Consider the following 23556-nt stretch of genomic DNA (forward strand, 5'->3'; position numbering starts at 1 on the left):
TTGTGGTGACCAACACTTATACCTTCAAACCTGTCCCCACAAGTTTGAAGGCATTTTGAGGCTCAAAATGTGGTTTTAGTGTCAGGGTCACAATTAGGTTATGGTTAGGTTTAGGCTGAGGCTGAGGGTTAGGATTAGACATTCATTTTTGATGGTTAGGGTTAGGGTAAGCGGCTAGGGAAAGCATTATGTCAATGAGATGTCCTCACTAAGATATGAAAACGAGCGTGTGTGTGTGTGTGTGTGCGTGCATGCGCGCGTGTGTGTGTGTGTGTGTGTGTGTGTATAAAGGCTTACAATCAAGTTTCTGTCGGAGTGGGTTGGTTCCATACAGCAGGACGTGGGCTTCAGAGTGAACTGTCTGCAGCTCTTCCAGAGTGGCCTTCCTCCCACGGATGCACTACACACAGACAGACACACAGATGGATTCAGCTCACATAAGCGGTTCGCTACTTTGCGCGACGGCTGGTGGATATCTCAATTTTTTACAAGCCTACCTCACACTGAGCTCTGAGTCCAGTCTCTTGCAGTCGGGACCAGATGCTCTGAATGCGTCCCGCATGCTCCGGGTGGCTGTTGGTGTTGCCGCACATGCACTGATGCTTCTGCATCAGGGAGTCATACACGAGGCCTTGGGAAACACATAGAAACATTCATTGCACACTGATTGTGAAATACCACTTTCATTTTTGTTAATCTACACAATAGCGGTTTAAATGAACACCTTACTCTTTTATTTTGAAAAGCTAAAGCATCAGATCCTTGTTTGATATTCGCTGTTGAGCTGTGCTTTTCCCGCATATTTTTCTGTGTAGTTTGGAACCGAATCGGAGCAAAGTAGGCCAAACTAAAAATATCTTCAGCTGTGGTGCTCGCATGCAAAAACTGTCACAAAAGTCCGCTTCCTAAAAGAGACGCTGAAGTGGCTGGGAGGAGATTTAAAAAAAAAAAAAAAAAGATTTCTCCTCTACGAGTGAAACAAAAGAGTGGGAGAGACAAAGGTTTTGGCAAGATTCACTGATCCAGCTCGTCTATTTCTGCTACCAGATGGAGGCTGGAACTAGCACAGTGTTTTCTGGCCAATTCACCTGATTTTTGGGTGATTGTTTTTTCTTTCCAGTCCCGAGTGCATTAAGATGGAAATTAAACTCACAGGGAGGCTGCTAAACTGGCGATGAATCCTACTGGTTGCTTTACAGTGATTTTAGATTTGAGTTACAGTGTAAGCAAACGACTACAAGCACGCACACAGTACGGGATGCTTCAGTTGGAGGAGAGGAGGGCGATGCTGACCTGTGGTAAAGCGAGGCTTGACTGGAGGATCGGGCGTGGGGACGCTGATCGGGAAGGAGGAAGCGGAGGCCGGAGATGACTGGGCCCTGGACAGGGGGCGGTGTCCCGGGAAGGAGATAGAGAGGCCAGCAGCTTCCATGGAGGCCTGGTAGTTTCTCAGTTGGTGAATCCGCTGCTGCTCCAACAGCAGGGCCTGCTGCTCGTACGCACAAAAACAAAAAATAAAGGATGGGAATTCTGGAAAATGTTTAGATAATAAAACTCTTTGATGTTTTTTTTTTTTACTGCAAGCGCAACTTGTGGCCAAAAGGTGGCAGCCAAAACAAATTATCTGGCTTTGATCGTCCCTTTTGCTTCTTAATCACATGAATGCTTTGCCATTTCTTTCAAAGCACCCCCCACCACACTCCAGGACTTCCACAGGAACATCTACAACCTATCTAAGCCAATCAGGTGCTCTAAAAGTTCATATTGATCCTCTCAGCCTATGTCGTTTAATTCCTCATCCCTTACCTGTCTGAAGAGCAGCTCCTGCTCAGCCTGCCTCTCTCTCTCCCTCTCCCTGTGCTGCTGCTGCTGCAGCACCTCCTCCTGCAGCTCCTGGGGGTCGGGGGGCTCCTGCTTGATGGTGACCCCGTGCGGCAGGCCTCCTCCGTCCTGGTGCTCCCTCAGCTCCTCCTCTGTCTCCTCGGGGTGGCTCTGGTGCTGACGGCCCACGGGCGACTCGCTGGGCTTGGCCATCATCTGCGGGACATGGCGCAGGCAGAGAGAGAGAGAGAGACAGAAAGGAGAGTGAGGGCGATGATGCCGCGACGTGAAATTTATTTCACAATCGAACAGCGGGATGCGACAAATCCAACGTGTGAGGCTGCATTCAAGGCAAACGGGCACGCTCTCCTCTGAAACAAATTCCTGGCAGAGCGCTCTTTTCTCTCGAGCATTCTTCTTTTAACAAGCTTAATTTGGATTACTCAGCCAGATTGGTGTCTTGCTCATTTCAAACCTATCCTTTTTAATTGAATGTGAGTAGCCGCTCTCCCGACTGTACTCCGGGGCAAAATGTGTCTCACAGAACAGAGACATTCTCCGCTCCCCGTCGCGCCTCTTTTCAGTCGACTCATTCTGGGGCCCCCCATTAACCGAGCGGTGACTCAGTTGTCTCTTCATTCACTTTTACTGACACGAACTGCTAAAAGGGCCCGAGAGTACTCGCCTCCACAGAGTTTACGATACGAAGGCTGAGAGAAAGAGAAGTGTTTGCTGGAAGTCTCAAGAGTGGGCTACATTTACAGGTGTGTGTAGTTGTGTTTGGATGTAGGAATGGCTGTATGTGTGTGTGTGTGTGTGTGTGTGTGTGTGTGTGTTCCCAGAGCTGCGAGCCTCTGGGTCCCTTTGGCTCGGTGCCAAGGGACAGCATTGACGTCAGAGCATTCACCAACTCCCTTTCAACACCCTCCCCCTCCCCCCCCTCCTCCGTGCTACTGTTCTTGTCTTCTTTGCATCCAAACAGACGTTTCTTTACCCCCATTTTTCACCTCCTCCTCTGACCTATCTGACCCCCCACCCCTTGCTCCCTCCCTCTGCTCCACTTTCCCAGAATCCTCCTGCCTATCTGGTTCAAACTGATCCCCTTCATTTCATTAGCAGTGGATAATCAAACAGCCAAGTTAAAGCAGACATATAGATAAGAGAGGAAAGTTTCTGTTTTTATTAAACTTGGTGCTAATCTGACACATTTACACTGGTAAATTGACTGTTTGTCTATAGCAATAATTAACTGATTACATTTATATGTGACTAATTATTAAATGAGCATAATGTTAGGCCACAAAATCAAGCTCAGTCTACACTCAGATAATACCCATTTTCATATATAGGGCCCAGTATTCAAGTTGCTTTAGCTTGTCTATAGTCTCTGCTGCAATGCAAGCCACTTTGCAACCCACATCCAGCTGCAGCTTCTCCTTTGTGTTGTTTTTAACATCTCTTTTATGTGAGTTTGGCAATCATACACTTGTTCTTGACTGGCCTATGTTGTTATCTGGGCTGAATTATCCAATGGGCATACTGGGCATACAGTATACTCATGTACAGTTTGGTGCCCATTCAAGAGCCAAATGACACCAGAATTGTATCATCGATGTTCGATGTTGAAACCATATATTATCGAAACAGATATATTTCTTTATCATATCAGTTACATAATTACTAGAACACGGTAGTCCGTATTTTACCTGACACTTTCTCTCCTACATTACAGAGGCTAGTGGTCTCTCCCAGTTATAACAGCAAAATGGGAAAAAAATCCCATGCGTAACTTTTATAAAATTGCCATTTCTAAATAAACAAACTTAGGATGAAAATATTTTATTGTTGAGACGTTCAGTGCGGTGAGATGAAAAGGTAATCCGGAGGTTAGCAGCTCACAATCACAATCAGTAGATTTATTAGCTAAAAGTTTGACTGGAGCCAATCAAAGAAGCAAGTATCCATGAAATATTATTATTTTACTTACTAAATTTTGACATATAAACAATGTTTACTCCTCTGGGCTCTACTTCATTACTGTTTCAACACTTGTCCAGAAGCAGTACCGTGGTACTGTCAAGAGGTAGGTACGGTCTCTCTAGTTCAAACTATTCTGTGTACGTGTATGCAAACACTCCTGTCGGATTACTGAAGAAAGAAAAGAAGAAAGACGGTGGACGACACCACAAAAGGCAATCGAAGACCCAGACAATAAATACACAAGGTAATGAGGGTTCCCTTTAAGGAACACAAGGAATACAGTGAAGGAGGGCAAAACTAAAGCTGAGAAATCCCAAGAATGCAAACACAGCAAACCCAAACAGAGAATACCAACAAGGAGACCAACTCAAAACACTGTGAGCGATAATCCCCACAAAAAATCACCAACTCTGTGTCAAGACCTTGGGACCATGATAGTTCTGAAGCTTTTGCTAACACAGGTATTTTATCTGAAGTTCAGAAACATGACCACATTGGCATCTTCTCTCACAGATACCTGCTCTTCCTGTCTTAGGGTTTCCACCTATGTGCATAGGAGTGTGGGGACGTCCCAAGCCAAAACCATATCGTCACTAGAAAACCTTCTTTTGACTATAGTTATCCGTTTCTTACTAAACTAATTTGTGACATTTTGATATGTGATCCAGGCCATCTTGCTTTTTGTATTTAGATATGTGCTGAACACATAGTGTGGTTTGATCTTCAGCATTATTCTGCTATTTAGCCAAATTAAACGCTGCTTTTATTTGTTCAAGCTACACAAACTGTGTGCACGTCTGTTGTAAAATGGTACGGCTTCTCAGACAGCAACTAATAGAAGCATGTTTACATTTAGGTTCTTCCATTTCTCTGATCCAGCTGAGGTACTATATATCAGGGGAAAGTTGGACATGGATGAATTGTACAAAGAATACCATGTAACGGATCCACACTTGCAGGAAACTGTGGCTAGAAGAAGCTGGGCAACCTTTCTTCAAGGCAGAAACACACCAAGTATGGCTGCTGTTGTATGTTTTCTCTTCTGAAATTCCTGTTACAAGTGCCTTTGTAGAGAGTCTTTCCTTTGTGGGCTGACCAACAGAGCCGGTGTGCTCCTTATTAACAAAGGATTGCCACAACAGGTGGTGCTACATGTTTGATTTGACAGATTTTTTTTTTTTTTGTATTCCACTGCCTTTCCTGACATAACCCCAAAGGGATTTCTGTCTCCTCCCAGGATGAACTCGGAATCTTTCGCTGGTTAAACCACCAAATATGTAAACCAGCTACACTACGGCGCTCTGCACAACTCAAAAAGTGTGAAATTCAAGTTGAGAGGAACTTTGGATACAGTTGTAAGAAGTTGTACACCTATGCACTCCAGGGGAAGGCCTTGTTGGAATCTGCATGCTCACCCAAAAAAAGTACAAAGTGAAAAAGAACATCTAAGGTAAGATGAACTTTGAGACTATAGAATTGACTGTTTGTGCTGTTTCCAGCGTGGTGCTAGATTTTAATACTAAACCAGTGCAGTTCTTGAGTTTCAGCCAGCCTCTTTCCAGGGTGCTTAAGTGCACAGCGTGTGTGGGCATACCTGCTTTTGTTGCAGTGATGGACAAAACTGAATAGATCCGATTTTTGTTCCAGTTTCCTCCTGACTTGTTTCAGTTTTTTATGTATTCTCTTTACATTTTTTGTGCATTTTAAAGTGCAGTAACTGGACTGGTGTTAGCAGGATGGCTTTATGAACTTTAAGTGAATAATGACTTTTAGGTATATGGTTATACTTCAATATGTGGTGCTAAAAGAGAAGTTTGAATATCTTAAATGTGGTGTTTGTTGTACAGTACTGCCATGTGTTCATAACGGTTGCTTGAGAAAAAATATGAAGCGTCACCTAAAGTGCAAAAACAGGAACCACTGAGTGTAATTCTATTTAAAATAAGAGTGGATTACAGTTATATGAACACTTATAATGTCTGGGAGAGTTCCTTGATCAAACTGTATCACTCTGCCTTTTAGCTCACCCTCAGTTCATATATTTATTAATGCATCAGTAGTGTAGTTTAAGCCCTCATAAGCAACTTGTCTGATCTTTTTTTATTCTCTTTGTATGCTTTGAAAAAGTATCATTTAAATAAAGTGAATGACACATGCTAACATGCAACCTACACTCAAAAATAGTTATGGCTGAAATGCTGGCTTTAACTAATTTGATTACATGTCATTTTCCATGTAATTGTAATACATAAGTACAATGTAAAATGCTACATTTAATGAAATTCATTCAGCATTAGCGTTAGCCAAGAAGTTAGCTAATGCTATTAAAAGTTTTCACTAGCAAACCAACAAGAGTAACCTAAATTTGGCTAACAGGAAACCTAACTTGATCATATATTCATTCTATTGTATCAATTAATAAAGAAAACACCTGAAATGATAACCATTTCTGTGATTTAGCTTTTTTTTCTACTTCTGTTGCGTTTTATTCAAAATCCACTGTGTTTAGTGTCCTTTTGCAAAATTTTTCTGTTTGCTGATATTTTCTTAAGTTACAGTGTGTTTGACCTCTCACATCCACCGTACTACTGTGTGTTATTTTAAAAAATGTTGCGCCTAAAGCACGTAAGTAGATGTGGACAAATTTTAGAGGAACAGTGCAAAAGACGTGGTGACAGAACTCAAGGAAGGCAAAGACTAATCTGGATCATAGCCTTTCAAAAACAAAGCTATTTGCACATATTTTAAAAATGAGGTAGCAGTGATTTTTAGAGGTGCTGGTAGGCAGGTTTTGCTACATCAGGACAGAGCTGGGCCGGCTGTAAGCTGCTGAAATAAGCTACTGACTACAGCATTGCATTTACTGTACACGCATAACAGTAATCGACCTTTTCATCTAACTCTGGGACAAATATAAAAAACTGTTGCTGACCTATTCCTTTACATGTGTGGCAAGTCAGAGATCTCCTAGTATGAGAGTTTGAAACCAAAAGGACTCAAGTTTAGATCAACTTGTCAGATGTAAAAAAAGAGTAAATCTTATCAATATCTACATTCACAGTAGATATTTAAAAAAGGAACAAAACCAGCTCTTTTATCCCCCTCTTGTACTAATTTGACAGAATAACATGTTAAAATAGAGATTTTCTTTCTTTTTTTTTTGTCCTGGCAAAAACAAGCAAAGCCGTCCTTGGCGTGCCAGAGGCTGTTGAGAAAGGTGTTTGTGTAAAAATCTGCCACTTGAGCTCTCTGAAACATATGAAGGGAGTGAGATGGAGCAGAGCAGTGCGGGGGAGGTGGAGGAGGAGGAGGAGGAGAGGAAATCCCTTGTTTCATCCACCCACCTCTCCTCCAGCACGTACCCTGCTTGAATAGGTAAAGCGGCAGCTGCTCTCTTCCTCCCTGCCCATATAAGGCAGAGGCTTCCGGCGCGGTTGCCATGGCAGCGCATGGTTACCTCGCAGCCCGTGGCAACTGTCTCGGCCACAGTCGCAGAGATGTGGATGCAAGCATTCACGCACACATAGACACACACACACAGCTATACATGTTAACCCATACCTGCCTCCACCTACTCACAAACAAAAATACTACAGAGAGAGAAAGAAAGGGCAGAGGAAAGTCAACAACTTCACACACAGCCAAAGCTAACACATTATTGGCTGTGTTGCCCGGTGCTGCCTACGCAAACTACTACACTACAGCTCCAGAGCTGGCCCTCTGAGACTCATAGCCTCCATTAATTATCAGTTTATGTGAATGTGATATCAGATTTCTGGCCACTTGAATCACCTGCCTGAGACGACATGTTATAAAGCAACATGGATGCATGATTCAACAAAACGGCACCACATTGCATTCAAATGCGCACGGAGACAAGTCGACTTTAAAACAAATCACAAGTTCAATTAAAACCCAAATCGAATACCTTGTTTAGGTGGAGCTGCTGCTGCTGGAACTGCTGCTTGTGCTTCTCCAGGAACTGCTGGTGCTGTTGCTGGACCACCAGCTGCTGCAGTGCCAGGGCCTGCGCGTGAGCCTGAGCCGCAGTCCCCTGGGGCAGCGGGGCCGACTGGGTCCTCCCCAGGGGCCGGTGCTGCCGCTGCAGTTTGGTCATGGACGCTGCTGACGACATAGACAGGCCGCTTACACCTAAGACACAAACAAGGCAGACTTTACTACATAAGGCAGAGCAGATACCAAAGGATCATTTCAAAGTAGTCTTGCAAGGCGCTTGATTTCTCAATAACAGCAAAAGCATCGTTTCAGGCCAATACGAGCCCTGCGCTTGATGCATTATCTTACAACATCGCTTCAGTTTCGTGTAGCTGTTTAGGAAAACTGTGCTGAAGCAGTGTTTTGTCAATGACGTGTCTTAAAGTGGCTCTGAGCACCTGAGCGACTATTTAGACTAGGTGTCATAATGATTCATGGTTATGTGAGTGCGCAGTCTATTCTGGCGGTTAGCTCAGGGGAAATATGACAGTATTTCCAGAATGGTGACCCTGTTTTTCCAAATTAAAAATCAGAAGCAAGAATCAGAACAATCGAATTGCGAACAGGTTCACGTCTGAACGGAGGGGAGGGGAAGCAGGTAAAGTCCAGCTGGCTTCGATTACAGCTCACAGGAGTCTCGGTTAAGACTTCCCAGACCACAGACTGGAGCGAAAACACCTGAGGAAAATCCCGAACTCTTAGTATAAACTGCACTGATGAGAACGCTCATATTCAAGATAAATATATGATGTGTTCCTAATGTTGTCGTTGGACCTCGGATTAGTTAGCAGATGTATTTGTGAACCAAATAAAAACAACCATCTGTGCTGCAATACTGTGAATCTCCCATTGTAGTGACACGAGATAATCTCAGCAGCTCAGATCAGCTTGCGGAGTGTCGCAGCACTGAGAAAAAGTAAGAAAGCAGACCCTGCCGGAGCCTCAGAGGCACCACATCGCTGTGCTTTCAAACTGCTAACTTAAAGAGAAGGAGCTGGGGAGGAGCTGATATGAAACAGAAGAGTTAGTGTTAAGCTGTCATGGTTAAAAGTGCGTCTTTCTGATAAGTAGCTTGTTGCTGCACGTAAAGATTCACACTCTCCAGCTCTTGGCCTGTGCGTGGGCATTGATACGTCCTTGTCTGTACGTTTTTGGACAAGAATACACACATTCTGTACGTGCGTCTGTATCTGCGTCACTGCTCATTCACTGCTAATGCCCCACTGAAAATAGACGCAGTGTGGTAGTGAGTGAATGAGCCGATGAGAAAGGGCACACAATGGACCCATGTCATACTCAGACAGCATATGCTGACATATGAAAGGAGCTCATTAGGTCGAGCTAATGAATGGACGTCTGTCAGTGTGAGGGGGCACACAGTGATGATGGTTTTATTTTTCTGCACGTCCGTGCGTGTGTGTGTGTGTGTGTGTGTGTGTGTGTGTGTGTGTGTGTGAAACCAGATGGCTTCAGGAGCAAAACTGAATATTTTTACTTTTCATTTACGTTGCATTAGTTTCTTTTGTTGCTTTTTCTCATCTACTGCTGCTATTTATATAACACTTAATCAAGCTGAGACTGTAAAATGAAGCAGTAAGTATCGAAAACTGCAGTTCCTCTAATGGCCACTTGAGACTAACTCTAAAAGTGTTAACTCTAACTGTAAAAATTCCCCATTAACTGCACTATTAAAATGTCCAACTTTAGAGCAAAAATAACATCTTTACAGACATTGTGGATATCTACAGCCAATTTTATCATCTGTGACAACGACACAGGAGTTGAACTGTTATACAGCACTGTGGAAAAGTCTTCAGCTGTCCTTCATTTCTTTATATTTTGCTACGAAAATGGAAAATAGCTTAAGTGACTTATTGAAACATGCAAAAATAAATGGAAATACAGAAAAAAAAAGATGTAAAAACTGAGTTTGTACAATTTTAACAAACCTGAAAGTCAATATTTGGTATGGCCCAACTTTATTCTTCAACATAGCCTGGACTCTCTTAGGGAGCTTTTGGTAATTTCTTTAAGCAGTCTTCAGGGATAGTTCTCCAGGCTTCATGAAGGACATTCAAAGCTCTTCTTCGGATTAGGCTGCCTTTTGTTCTCTGTCAGGACGATTCCACACTGTTTCAATAATGTCGGGGTCCGGGCTCTGAGGGATCCATCAATTTTTCCAAGATCTCCAACATCACTGGCTGTAATGCAGCTCTAAACCATGACAGAGCCGCCACCGTGTTTTACAGATGCCTGTACATTCACTGCTGTAGCGCTCTCCTTACCTCTACCACACATACTGACAATGTTTCCCTTACGTAAGAATAGCTCTTTGACATCCATCCTTTCATTTAGATGACCTCTGTCCAATTTCCTCATATTTTTTATGACCCACTGCACAACATGCTAAGACACACCAAGTTTTCAGCTAATGTCTCTTTGGGAATTAACTTGTTGGTGCAAAAAACAAACAAACTATTTTATATCTTTAGCTAATCATGCTGCTACTTGTCCCCTAAAGATATAATTAAAAATTTGCTCTTTGCTAACTTGTCTGTGTAGACACATGCTTGAATGTTTCATGGTTCAGTGTTAAATAACTTAACAATCAAAGAAAAAACATTCCTCTGAAAACAGCAAGGCACAAGGACTCCATCACTAATGAATCAAAGAGCAACGCAAAATTACATGGCTGATTGTGCGACTGTCAAAGAAATCTGGGCCTTTTTCAGTGGCATGTTTATTTACACATTATCGCTCATTAGCAGGTATCTGCGTCTATTGATGCTCCTTGGTAGCATCAGTAAATACCAACACCCTCTTGTCTATCCCCCAAAACCAAGATGGTGATTGGCACAGGGCTGAGTTTGAGCCTTCAAAACATGAGCTCACAGTTTAAACCTCGGTGATAACTACACGAAGCGTACTTAAGGTTTACAAACCCATTGCTAAGGATCTAGCCACTTAGTGCTCTTTTATCTTGTTCAATATTCAGTTTTATTTAAAAGACACTCCAGAGAAGCAGCTGTCTGTTTTCTCCTCTAAGTATATATACATTTTTAAGCCTGTTTATCTAACGGAGGCAGCTTGCTGTCCCCAGGGTTCGGGTAACACCCAAGGTCTACCCTCTCATCCAGATGTGGTCATGTCGGCATTCATCGCTATAGTGGTTGCAAAAATAGCAAATTTGGAAACCAGTGGCTATCGCCATCTTTCATGTATATATAGTCTATGCTTTAAGGTATTTAATAAAAGCTGAATTGTTTCCTCTACCTGTCACCAGGGGGCTCTGCGCTGGACTCTGCTCCATGAGCACCATGTGTTGGAGCAGGGGACTGTGTGCACCATGCCCGCCTGTTCCTGCTCCAGCCTCGGCCAAGTAGGGGGTCAAGTGGCCACCGGAGAGGAATGGAGGGCTGAGGGAGAGGGCCGGCTGCAGGCCTCCATCCTGCTGGGCTGAGGTCACCTGGACAAGAGGAAGAGAAAAGAGCGTGCGGGCATATTTGAATAAATAGTTTGAGACAGTGCACTCTAAACAAAACAAATTCACAGTTAGATAGATGCACAGTCTGCAAGCTATTCAGTCAAGTTGGCAGCAGTTTCCTCCTTACATTAGAAGCAGCAGTGGCCGTGGCAGTGGCTGGCAGCCCCAGGGTGATGTTGGGTAAAGATGGAGAAGTGTAGAGGGACAGCTGGCTAACGGAGCCACGCTCAGCACCGCTGCACAGCCTCTGGGCCAAAGATGCCTGGAAAACACATTTAAATGATTTATCTTTGTTTGCATCATGGAAAAAAACCTCCTGCACACAGATAACAAAAACAAAACAGCACACAGAAGAAGAAGTCCACATACGGGGAAAGATCTACATTTGCACCCTCACTGCTGATGTAAAATTGTCATGGACAGAAGCCTCCTCCACACTGCCTGAGTGCCCCTAATGGCTGCCACAAATAGCATCTTGCCAGCTCCTCAGCCTGCCTCCTTGTCCACAGAACAATAATCCGAAGATCCCTCAATCACAGCCTTCGTACATACTCCAGGCTGCAATGTTTTAAAGCTAATAAGAGAACCCGCAGCACAACGCTAGCACAAAGGAGCCAGGCTACAATTTCAGAGATCAGGCTTAATAAGTTTTATGCTAAAATAACTAGAACAACAACAAAAAAACTCTTCCGGAAGACAAATGGCATCTATAACAGCTCGAGATATAAGCAAATTTATGCGCGTGTGTTACCTCCGTGTTGTTGGAGACTGACACAGTGATGCCGTTCTCATTAGGGATGTTGTTGGAGCTGTTATTTGGAGAGCTTGGGCCCGAGCCGGGTGCACTGCTACATGCCGAGTCTGAAACGCGCGCAGACACACAAATCAAACACACAAGAAACCAGCAGCAGTGTGGAATAAAACTCTCCGAGCGTGCCGTTTGCTTGCCTCTTACCTGCCATGTCGAGCGAGCGTTTCTTGGCGGTGGTGATGGGACTGTCTCGGCGACGCAGCAGCGGACTGCTCCTACGCTCGCTTACCTTCTGCTTCAGCCGGGAGCGCAGCTTCAGGTTTGGCTCAGACGCTGAAAAAGATAGAAAAGAGACCCAATTCTTTTTTTGAAATCCAATTTGAACACTGTTATAGTAAGTGCATAAATACGTTAATGAAGAAAGCTTTGTTAAGCTACTGAAATGAGAAAAAAAACTTAAAATATAGTTTCTACATGTCAGTAATCCATTTCAAGATAACATTTTCAAGAGGTTTTTGATTAATGCATTCGTGTTTTTAACCTGTATGTACTTGTACTGAAGTGTTTAACTGCTTCTTGTTGAATTCTCAGAAAGGTCATGCAAATTTAAAGCTACTTAGCTTAATCTTTAGCACTGTCAATCTACGTCTCCACCTTCTCCTATGGTGACGAGTTCTATGGTCACCTAAATAATGAGATTCTGGATACAAGTGACAGAAATAAGGTTTCTCTGAAAGGTGGCTGGCTACTCCCTTAGAGACAGGGTGAAGATTCGGTCATTTGACTTACGCTGGGCAAACACTGTGCGATTTTTTCAGTCGCTTTATTCAGCTCCTGCTCAAACTGTACGATTGAATCGCAGGGGTTAGAAGTTTGTAGGTCACGATGCAGGGTCTCAAACTATACAGCCCGATGCTCTGATGCAACCTGAGTGCTCACACTGTGCGTCCATAACATGAAGCTTATAACACAAACTCTGTCTCTCACTCTCCCTCTCTGTCTTTCACTCGCACAGACAGACACCACCAACATCAACTTTGCTAAATTGCTAATGAAAAACATTGACCAGGCAGCTGCAATTGAGCAGCAATGTCCATCCAACTCTTGTTAATCGCTTCTCGTTACCCCATGTATACTACACGATGCACGACACACGATTAAGGCGAAACTCAGGCCGATCCCCAAAACGGTCGCACGACTGAAAAATCATCTCAAAATGGGCCAAAAATCGCACAGTATATGCCCGGCTTTAGTCAGCGTAGAGCCACTACTCCACATCGAAAGAAGGCAGATGAGATGAGATGGTTTAGGCATTGTTTTTAATGATTTCTCTATATTTTATTGTCTGGAAACCAATGGACCAAATATTTAAAAAACACCATGGCTGCTGTTTTGCACTTCCTGTCCAATAAGTGTCAACTTTTCTGCTCAAATTTCTTTGGGTTCGCTCAATTCTTTAGCTAACCACGATAATTAAACTAATCTTTCCACGTTCCCCCTGTGAAGTAACCCTTGACGTTCTCATAGCCCTGGTTGGAAATCACTGAACCGCAGCACTACCCTCCAGTTCTGTTACCTCTGGTAAATGGGATATTTTGGTTTCTTGCCAACACCAGCTGAGGAGCCAGCACCCCTGTCAAACCTCCTTGATGTTAAACAGATAACTGGCAGCAGTGCAGCTTTGGAAGAATCAATCGGCAGGAAGAGAGAGTTACCTGAGCTACAGTCACGCAGACTTTCAGCTTAAACTGGGAGCTCTACACACTGATCAGCACGGGGAGCACCTTCTACAGAGAGGCTCTGTTACGAAACCTGTTTGGTAGACATACTGTTACATGCTGCTATTCATTTAGTGTACAATTCCCCCCACCTACTGAGATGGTTTCGAACAAGCCAAATTCTGATTTTCCCAAAGACATTGTGGCTAAAAAGCAATTAGCTCCAATTTGGGAGCCGTGTCTGACTGGCTAAAGGTCTTTTGGTCTTTTGTGTACACTGTCACGGACTTGTGAATGGATACTGACAGAAGGGAACGGCATGTCACCTTGGCTCAGGCCATGAAGGCTAATGCTCTGTTTATTTTACCCTGCCAATCAGCAGCCTTAGATAATTTTCAATTTATTATCCAATTTTTAGTCATCAGAGGATAGATAAAATTAGAAACAGGGCACTTCTAACCTTTATTATGACATAACCAGATTAATCATCTACTATATCTCTTTTAAGACTGACAGGATAGGTACAAGCACCCAGAAGCTACCATCACCGGAGCAACTGTTCCTTTTGGGAAACGATCAAAGATTAACTTGTTCCCGTTTGCAGTGTCAAGTAAAAATAAATGTGTGGAGAAGACACAAGTGTGAAATATGAGGCGTGAAGGTACAGTAACACAAAGTGGGAAGGAGAGCTCAGTCCAGATGGAGTCAAACCAATTAACGTTGAGGGGAGGTGGTTTTCAAAGCCAATTTACTACAAATCCAATAAAAATCTGTGAGACCCCGTGACTCTGCTTTAGATTTTTAGATCTAAATCAAGCAATTGCAAACCAAAAACAAAAGGGTCTTTGTCATAACAAACACAATATTTGGTCAAAATGAAGGCTGTTGATTAAGGCTTTTGACTTTTTGAATGCTGCTTTCAAATGTTCAAATGTATTTGATCACTTTTCACCAAGCACAACAAGAGATTCTGAAATGTTCTGTTCTAATATTTGTTCTAGTAGTAAAACTACTGTATCTACAGTACTGTACAAAAGTCTTGATCTACTCGCCTTTGGTCACATGTGTGGAAAAACTGTATATAAGGTTAAAAACATGATTTACACAATTCTGATGAGTTTGAAAGTTAATATTTCATATGATAACCTTTAATGTTCAACAGCCTGAACTCTTTATGCAAGGTTGCCTTGGTTGTCTTCAAGGACATTCAAAACTTTCTGTTAAGTTTCAGTAATGCTGAGGTTCTGGCTTTGAGGAGGCCAAACCATGACTAGTAGTGCACCACTGTGTACTTCTCTGTCCAGGTACGCTTTAATCGTATTGGCAGTGTGTTTAGGAGCATGTCATGGTGAAAACTGAAGCCAGTGTCAATCGGATACGCCAGATTGTTTTGCATAGAGGATGAAAATCTGATTATACTTTTCTGTATTCGTAATTTCATCAATTTTGACAAGATCTCCAACATCATTGACTAATGCAGTCACAAACCATACAGAGGCTCCACCGTGTTGTACACATGGCTGAAAACACTCAAGAAAAACTCTGAAAGACCTTTAGGATGCCCGGAGACCTACTGGCTATAACCACTTAAAAAAAACTTCAGACAAAGTCTATCTTCTTGAAAGCAAAGTATAAAGAAACATGTCTTCTGTCATGATCAATACTGAATGAGCACGACCTTTCGAGGAGAAAGAGTTTTGAATAAATGCATCCATCAAATCAGAAATGACACCTTTCTGAGTCGTCCTTTCATTTACATCTTTGAAGATTTATGACAGATCTTGTTTTTCTTAGAATTTGAAAATACACAAAAGAAAATGCCTATTAGTTAGGAAAACAAAGCAACGGGACGACAGAAGAAGCAAGGATAACAAGTGGCCCTTTGAGTAATTACTTTTCTGGTTTCGTTATTAGCAGAGGAAAGAGGAAAGACACATTTTTAAAAGTCAAAGCCGAGGGGAATTGACGAAAATGTCAATAACTGTGAAAATAGGCTTTCTCTGCTCTTTGAGAGGCCTAAAGAGAAAACAAGACCAAATGTGGTGCTCATAAAAACACACGTGGTGTTAAGGGAAGAAAATTAGGCATCAGTTATATCTAAGGCTGCATTATCATGGTTCTTGGACCCATCTTCATCCTCTAATTTTGGCAAACATTCCGCAGAACAGGCTAATTAATTTTATATTAATTTATTATTTTTAAGTTTGCAGTTCAAAATTGCAAACTCAGACTAGTGATAGTCTGAAAGTTGTATTATAAGCCTGTGAAAAGCATGAGCACATGCAATCAGAGCGATATCGCTCCATAAATGGTGTATTGTGGCCCTGTTAAAACGGGGCCTCAACCAGGGCGCCCGGCTAGCATTCAGTGAGTGACGCTCCGACAATCAGGCAGCCGCATGTTGCTTTGTATATACGGGAGATTTATACGGTCCAGTTATCAAGCAGCAGCATGTACTATATGCGTTATTGTACTCCACACGGACATGCTGCCCAGTGAGGCCACAAAACATCCTCACTCATCAGTGAAAAGACAAGAAGGCTTCGCTTTGTTTTTCCCCTCTCATATCTTTATTGGTGTGTGAGAACATGTTCCAGACAGGGACATTGTTCATGTCATGCTCTTTCACCCCTAAATGCATACAGCAATGGTGTCAAAGACTCAAATCCCCTATTAGCTGGCTTTGCAAACGCCTCTGTAGTTTGCAACAGGAAGCAGCGGTTCTGAACCACGGTTGGTTTTGCAGCCTTTTTAACTGACAAAGACGTCACCTGCCCATACCACACTGTAGTGGGATGGTTAGGCCAAGAAGCGGTGCCAGCGTGTTTCTTTGGTGTTTGACACCAGCTTTTCTTTGTAACGACAGCAGAGCGAATGTGGAAGAAAGTGCACGTATTTTCTGAAGACAGCATGAGATGTACATGTTCATCGTCTCCTCTGTAGACAAAAGGTCCTCAGGAAACACCTTGTGTCACTTGACTCTTCTACCTTTTACACCTTTAGCTTGTTTAGAACTTAAACCATGTGTTTAATTAAAATTTTGCACCTTTCCCACAGCTTGGCCTTTAATAAGTTGAAATGTCTTCTGGTTTAGACTTCCTGTTGTGTTGTTAGACAAGTTTAAGAAGAAAAAATCATCACCTGATGACATTTGGGTGGTTTTGAGATACAATTTCCAGCAAATATGGTTGCTGATTTGTTCTCCACACACCGAGTTTATAATGGAGCTTGGAGAACAAGTCCACCAAAAACTAAAGCTAAAACATTTCTGGGACTTGTTCCATGCTGTAACATTCTGCATAGTCTTATATGCAGATTAGAAGTAGTCAAAGTGAACTGATGAACGAAGAATTACAGGTGAAAGGCTGCTCACTGCCATAAGGAAAGCATAAAAAAAAAATGAGTCTGTTTTACTGCTTAGAGATTTGCTTGCATTAAATCTTAAATCTCACGCTGTTCAAAAAGTAAGCACAGTTGTCACCAAATCAGCCGGGACTCAAAAAAGAAAGCTAACTTTTTCAGTTGTTGCACTGTAAAATGGTAAAAAGGACGACAGGGAGATGCACAAAAGAGCGTTGTTGCTTCCTTCGGCCGTTGCTGGGAGTTCTGGGTTCCAGTCCTCTATTTTATGGCCTGGCGGTGATATAAAAGAGCCTCTAAACTCTCCCAAGCTGCCATTACCATAAGTAAACCCCGCAAAGCACGTCAGCGCTGTGGGCAAATATCAGGGTGGCACAGGTTCCCCTCTCTCTCAGCAGCAGAGCACAATCCTCAGCCTTATAGAAATCCAGGGACGGGCTGACACTCCAGGGACGATCTTTTCACTCTCTGCCATCTTCCAGTTTTTTTCTTTCTTTTTTTTACCATTCTGCGCATAAAGCAGATTTTGCTAAGTGTGTAATCATCATGCCACTTGCTGGATTTAGTTTAAATCCCGCATGCCAGCTCTCATTTTCTATGCTCTAATCATCTTTCTCAAGGAAATGATCAGCGAAGCTAGCAAGCACCTTCTTCATTCTCCTTTTTCTGTTTTCATTCATTTCCACTCATTATCTCCTTTTCTTTCTCCATTTTACTCGCCTCGTTCTCCCTCACTTTCCTCTTCTTCTGCTGCTCTCCCAGGGTGGAATGCAGCTGTGTGGGCCAGTGTCAACTGTGGTCTATCTGTTGTCGTAGCCAGCAGCCTGAAGGCTCAGAGTCAACAGGGCTGGAGCGGCCTGCCACTGGGCTAAGTGAATAATTGCACTGTAAGATGACCGCTGCTTCACGGCTACACCACCGCACACACCACTCGCACTTCGCACACCCACACAGAGTTACACACATACACACACACCTGACAAAAGCACGCTGAACACAGCTGGTTTTACTCGCTAAAGCTTTAAAGACATCTGATGTTTGAGCAGCAGACCCAAAGAATGACAGATTGTACACCACATGTAAACTTTTATCTATTTCTGTGGTGTGTTCAGCAGTTTTAGCTGCTTAAATTATTTTGACATGATGGGTACCGAATGTGAAACAGAACTTTCAGCTCTGTGAATCTGTTTTAGTTTCTTGCCAATAAGAAGTGCATGCTGTGCTTGTTTGTACATATCTTACATACACTATGTGAAAAAGGTATTTGGCCACCTACACATTAAATTTACTAAAGCTTTTATGATATCCTAGGCATCAGTGTTGGTGCCACTCCTCTGGGAAGGCTTTCTGCAAGAGTTTGGAATAAATCTGTGGAAAATTTTGCCCATTCATCCAGAAGAGCATTTATGAGGTCAGACACTGATACTGGACTCACAATTTCTGATCCAGTTGATCCCAAAGGGGTTCAGTGGGGTTAAACTCACCAAAATGCATCCAACCATGCCTTTTTTGGACTTTATGTACTGGATCACAGTCATGCGGGAACAGAATAAGGGCCCTCCCCAAACTGTTCTCAAAGCTTGTACTCACCTGGTGTATTGTTTTGTATGTGTATGTGCTGTTAATTTATGCAACTTACAATAGTACTGCTGTCCTTCTTGGCCAGGATACACTTGTAAAAGAGATTAAATCTCAAGAGTTTATTTTCTCCTGGTTAAATAAAAGTTTATTTTTTCAAAAACTGCTCCAGAGTTTACTGGTAGTGTGCTTTATGCAACTCAGTTCGATGCTTGGCACTGTACTTGATGTAAGGCTTGCAGGCTGCTGATGCAGGCTGCATGGAAACCCATGCCACGAAGCACCCAGAGCGATGGCTCACTCACTGTGAGCCACAGCACTTGGTGACCCTGTTTTGTATACTGTAAGTGGTCTACCACTTTGTGGTTCAGTTGCTGTGGTTCCTAGACACTTCCACTTTGCAGTTATACCGATCACAGTTGATTGTGAAGGAAAGAAATTTCACCTACTGACTTGCTGCTATGATGGCATATTATAGTAGTACCACACCCAAATTCACCGAGCTATTTTTTTTTATGTAAAGGGAGATTGGCTTTATAAACATTCAAGAAAAGACACCTGCAAAAGCCCCTGTGGAAATGGGACTGAAAGAAACAATTCAAAGTTTAAGAGGACCAAGAACAGAGCCCTGGGGAACTCCAAAGGTAATTGGAGTTCTTCACTACTAACATAGCCCCCAAGCCAGTTAGACTTAATATTCAAATATCCAATACATTAAAGGAAATAAAAGTAAATATAGCTGTCATATTTACAGTAACAGTAACTTTTTACTATTCAGTGTCAAGCTGAAGTTTCTTAGCGCTCACTGTACTGAACTACTGAATCACCTACACTTGCACTCTCTCTACTGCTCTCATGTAGGGAATGCTGGGGGACCCTGACAACCTAATCTGGATGTGATTAATGGAGCAGTGCTCAGTGCCATCTAAATAATGCTAGATGTGAGTCTACATGGCAGCTACTGGACATTAAACTTTCAATGTGTGTGTGTGTGTTTGTGTGTGTGTAATTCTCGTGTGTGCATGCAGCAAATAGATGAGTCTGCACTGCCAAAACAAAGTGTATTCACATGCGTATGTGTGTGTGTGGGGACCGTACCAGTCTTTCGCAGTGGGAAGTCATCCCGGGGGTTGTAGACGCCCAGCACAGGGTGGTTGTAGGTGGACACGCCAGTCTGTGGAGGCGAGCTCTGGTCCAAAGAGCTGTGCTGGGTTTTGCTGCAAAACAAACACACACACACACATATACAGTATTAAAGAGGGCCACCAAGATCACAAAACATGTGCAACAAGGCAAAACACCGATAACTCACTGTACACGTGACTCAATGAGTAATCCAGACAAAGTAACTAACTTCATGGCTGTCATAGATCTTTATGATTAAAGCATCATGCAAATCCCTTGGCAAGAACACAGAAATGTGCTGCCATCTGTTCACTGCCTGCAAAATAAGGTGGTGTTTGCAGGCAAAGTTAAGCCGAGTTGGCTTTGACCCAAATGCATGTTCCTGACAAGCGGATGCATACGCTTGTCTCTTCCAAACTGAGTCCAATGAGTGGAGAAATTTAGATTACAGAGAGAGGCGTAGAAAAGGAGAGAAGCAGGCAGATATAGAAAGATACACTTTGTGTTACTTTGAGCTGTTGAAAGTCAACACTTGTGGGTGTTTCACTGGGTCACACATCAAGATTATGTAACGTTATTTATTTGGTTTTGTGTTTGCAATTTGTGGTTTCAGTCCTTTTTTGTTGTAGCACAAAGACACATGTAATCATAGGGAATAATATTCGGATGTGCTACATCCAGGGCTGAACTTCAAAGCTAAATATATGTCAGGTCTGTGTCAGCAGTAGTGAACACTAATATTAATTTAAGGGCTGTACTTCTACTGTACAGTTCTGAGTTATTTACACAGAGAAAAAATGTCAACTGTATATAGATTTTCATACAAAATATACAGTTAGCTGATGGCACGTTACACTGGTTGAACTAAAGTCTCTCGCCTGAGTTGCAAAGTTCTAAGACTTTTTGAGAATTAATATTACTGGAAATTCAATTCAAAACTGGAAAGTATACTTTCTCCAAGTAAACTAATTAATGACAGTAAAGTATAAATGAATACATGTGAATTTTAATTGTGTTCCCAAAGTCCCAGAGGATTGTCTTTAGTCACCGCGAGAAGTCTATGTCCATTTTACCATTATTCAACTATTTGTCGTTACACTCACATCTTCCCTTTTCCTTACGTTTCATTCACACAGAGTAAAAACAGGACTGCAAACTCCTTGCTAGTAGGAAAAGTTGGCGTCCAGTATTGGACAGAGTCTTTTTGCATTTGCCAATTGATTGCAAGCAGCTTTCTCTTCACCGCAACGCACCAGCATAGAGTCTACAGATGCTGCACCAATTTGTCTGTCAATCTCCTACTGCTCTCTGAAGTCGCTCATGAACAAGCCGGATTGCTCACGAGAACAAACCATTTAAAGACAAAAAATGTAAACTCATCATCACTAATAATGGCAGACTAAATTAAATTACAGCTAGATTTTGATAGGCCTAAATTAAGTTAACTCTGATTTGGTGTTTAAGGAGACTCCTGAGATGGAGTATTGGATGCTTGTTCCATCCTGTGGGGTGATGAAAATCTGCATTAGACTGTGAGTGCTTCCATTGTGTGCTGGAAATGCTTGCAGTAATGTGACTAAAAATATTTAGAACCCCAAGCTGAACTTAAATGAAAAAGCTGAAAATAGTTTCTACACTCAACAAAACCCAAAACAACTTCTCTCAAGAAATAAAGAAACAGTTGAAATATATCACACTAAAGGTATATATAATATTTAAAGAATTAATCATTACGGAAAATGCGCATGTGATGTAAATTTCATTCGACCACATTTCATTAAATGTAACTTTTTACTTTACTTTACTGTACTTTTGCAACAAAATTATCAGGAAAATTTGGATGTAATTGAATTAGTTAAAGTCAGCGTTTTGGGCAGATTGTACACATATTCATCTCTAGACTGAGTCCCCAAATCTATTGGTTTTTAAACTCTTTCATTGTTCATTCAAACCCAGCAAAAGTATGACTTTTCTAAATACAACTGATGTGTGTTTGTATATTAAATTCTTTAGCTTGCATTGAGCACGCCGTCTACACTGTCACTGACGGGCAATGAAAAACATGTGACAGCAGGAGACCACCAAATCTAGAAAGAGGAAACGGCAAGTGTGCACACCTGCAAAGAGCTCCCGAGATGCTACAATAACCATCCAAGGCCAGGTCTTCAATGCGAGGGTCCCTATCATCAGCTTCCAATATGCAGCTCTATCATGTGTACATGTGTGAGCATGTGTGAGCATATGTGTGTGTGTGTGCTGCCATCTTTGTTTCATAACCCTGCTCGATCCATCTTTCAGTCGGGCTCACACAGTGTGGCAGGTGTGGAGGAGAGGAAGCTCGCTGACAGATTAAGATATAATCCAGTACATTATTCAGCCGCTGTCAGAGACAGAATTATCATCCTAAACTTAGAAAGATCTGCAGATGCGTTCAGGAGTCTTCTGCTGCTTACAGTCATCACAAAGAATCAGTGGCAGCTCGCACATTGACAGGAAGGGTACTGATGTTATGTCAAACAAGGTTTTTGGTTGAGTGTATCATGCGCATTACTAGCTGAGCTAACACCGCAAAAGATGCTCCTCACCGGTACCAGTAGGGAGCGTCGTTGGGTAGGCCTCCTTGGTTGATGCTACGCTGGGCCAGTGCCTTCTTCTTATTCAGGACGAACTCCTGGAGACGCATCTTCACCTCGGTGCTGGCCACCGCGCCTGAAAGAGAAAGCCATGGATAAAGTCATTACAGCTGAATGTATGCTACATCACGAGCAATTACCATAACAAGTTAGCCACAGTAACTGAACTTGTAGGGCAGTTGACACGATAGTTGGATGTCTCATCACAGTTATCATAATCAGTTTGATCTTTTCACTTCAGGGGCCCTTAAGTGTGAAAGAAACCCTATTACACTCTTCCACTGTAACACATAATGTATATAGTCAGTATCTGCTTTGTTTCAAGTCTTTTGCTGATCTTTCTTTATTAGGTTTTTAATACTGTGGCTGGTAGAGTGCTGCCTCACAGCAAGTAAGTCCTGGGTTAGAATCCAAGACTTGTGTGGATTCTCTGTGAGTACTCTGGTTTTTTCATGGGTTTACGTTAACTGGTGATTCTACATGTGAATGTGGGCGTGAATGCTGGCCTCTTGTCCAGGGAGTAGCCTGCTTCTCGCTTTATGACAGCTGAGATAGGCTCCAGACCCCCCCCCCGCGACCCTAAATTGGATAAGTGGAAGGAAATAGATGGATGGATTCCAGTTTTAAATGGCTAATCTCTGTAATCACATATCTGCATGTGCATATGTAACATCTATAGGCATGAGATGAGACTTCTGGTATTCCAGTGTAACTAGATTATCCCAACTAAGACTTCCAATAGGAGAGATCTTGTTCGTAGCCCTCAGATCAGGTAATTTCGGATAACTGATTACTACATGCAGGTTAAAAGTTTAGAGTTTGTTTGGCGGTGATTTAGCTTTTATCTTAAACCAAAACTTGCACACATATATCAACTGACTACGGATTCCAGAGTCCGGACTCCTGAGATATAGGACACTGCCCCCAGAAGCTAAGGGGGGAATCAAACATTGCCACAGCTTTGTACCATTTAACACCACTTAGGCCACAAGTACCTGCTCTAGTATTCTCCTGAAAGCTGTTGCCACTTAGACAAAACATCCACATCACTGCCAGCATATAAGGACAAGAAGTCAAAATCAGGACGAAAGATTTATTTATTTTTTTCCA

The 23556-nt window shown here is 42.5% G+C and overlaps 1 protein-coding gene across 3 annotated transcripts in view; it reads right to left on the reverse strand.

The window, feature by feature from the left end:
* LOC116323110 (histone deacetylase 4-like) overlaps nucleotides 1-23556 on the reverse strand; it is a 90673-nt gene that overhangs the window by 14318 nt on the left and 52799 nt on the right. For all 3 annotated transcript variants that reach the window (XM_039606759.1, XM_031743369.2, XM_039606760.1), the window contains 11 exons: nucleotides 22399-22522; nucleotides 19787-19905; nucleotides 12237-12365; nucleotides 12033-12142; nucleotides 11409-11543; nucleotides 11071-11263; nucleotides 7730-7953; nucleotides 1807-2037; nucleotides 1294-1489; nucleotides 498-631; nucleotides 298-400 (listed from right to left, as the gene is read on the reverse strand). In XM_039606759.1, the coding sequence (XP_039462693.1) occupies nucleotides 298-400; nucleotides 498-631; nucleotides 1294-1489; nucleotides 1807-2037; nucleotides 7730-7953; nucleotides 11071-11263; nucleotides 11409-11543; nucleotides 12033-12142; nucleotides 12237-12365; nucleotides 19787-19905; nucleotides 22399-22522 (1698 nt within the window). The remainder of the gene's footprint in view (nucleotides 1-297; nucleotides 401-497; nucleotides 632-1293; nucleotides 1490-1806; nucleotides 2038-7729; nucleotides 7954-11070; nucleotides 11264-11408; nucleotides 11544-12032; nucleotides 12143-12236; nucleotides 12366-19786; nucleotides 19906-22398; nucleotides 22523-23556) is intronic.

Source organism: Oreochromis aureus, linkage group 23, assembly GCF_013358895.1.
Source record: "Oreochromis aureus strain Israel breed Guangdong linkage group 23, ZZ_aureus, whole genome shotgun sequence".
Classification (NCBI taxonomy): domain Eukaryota; kingdom Metazoa; phylum Chordata; class Actinopteri; order Cichliformes; family Cichlidae; genus Oreochromis; species Oreochromis aureus.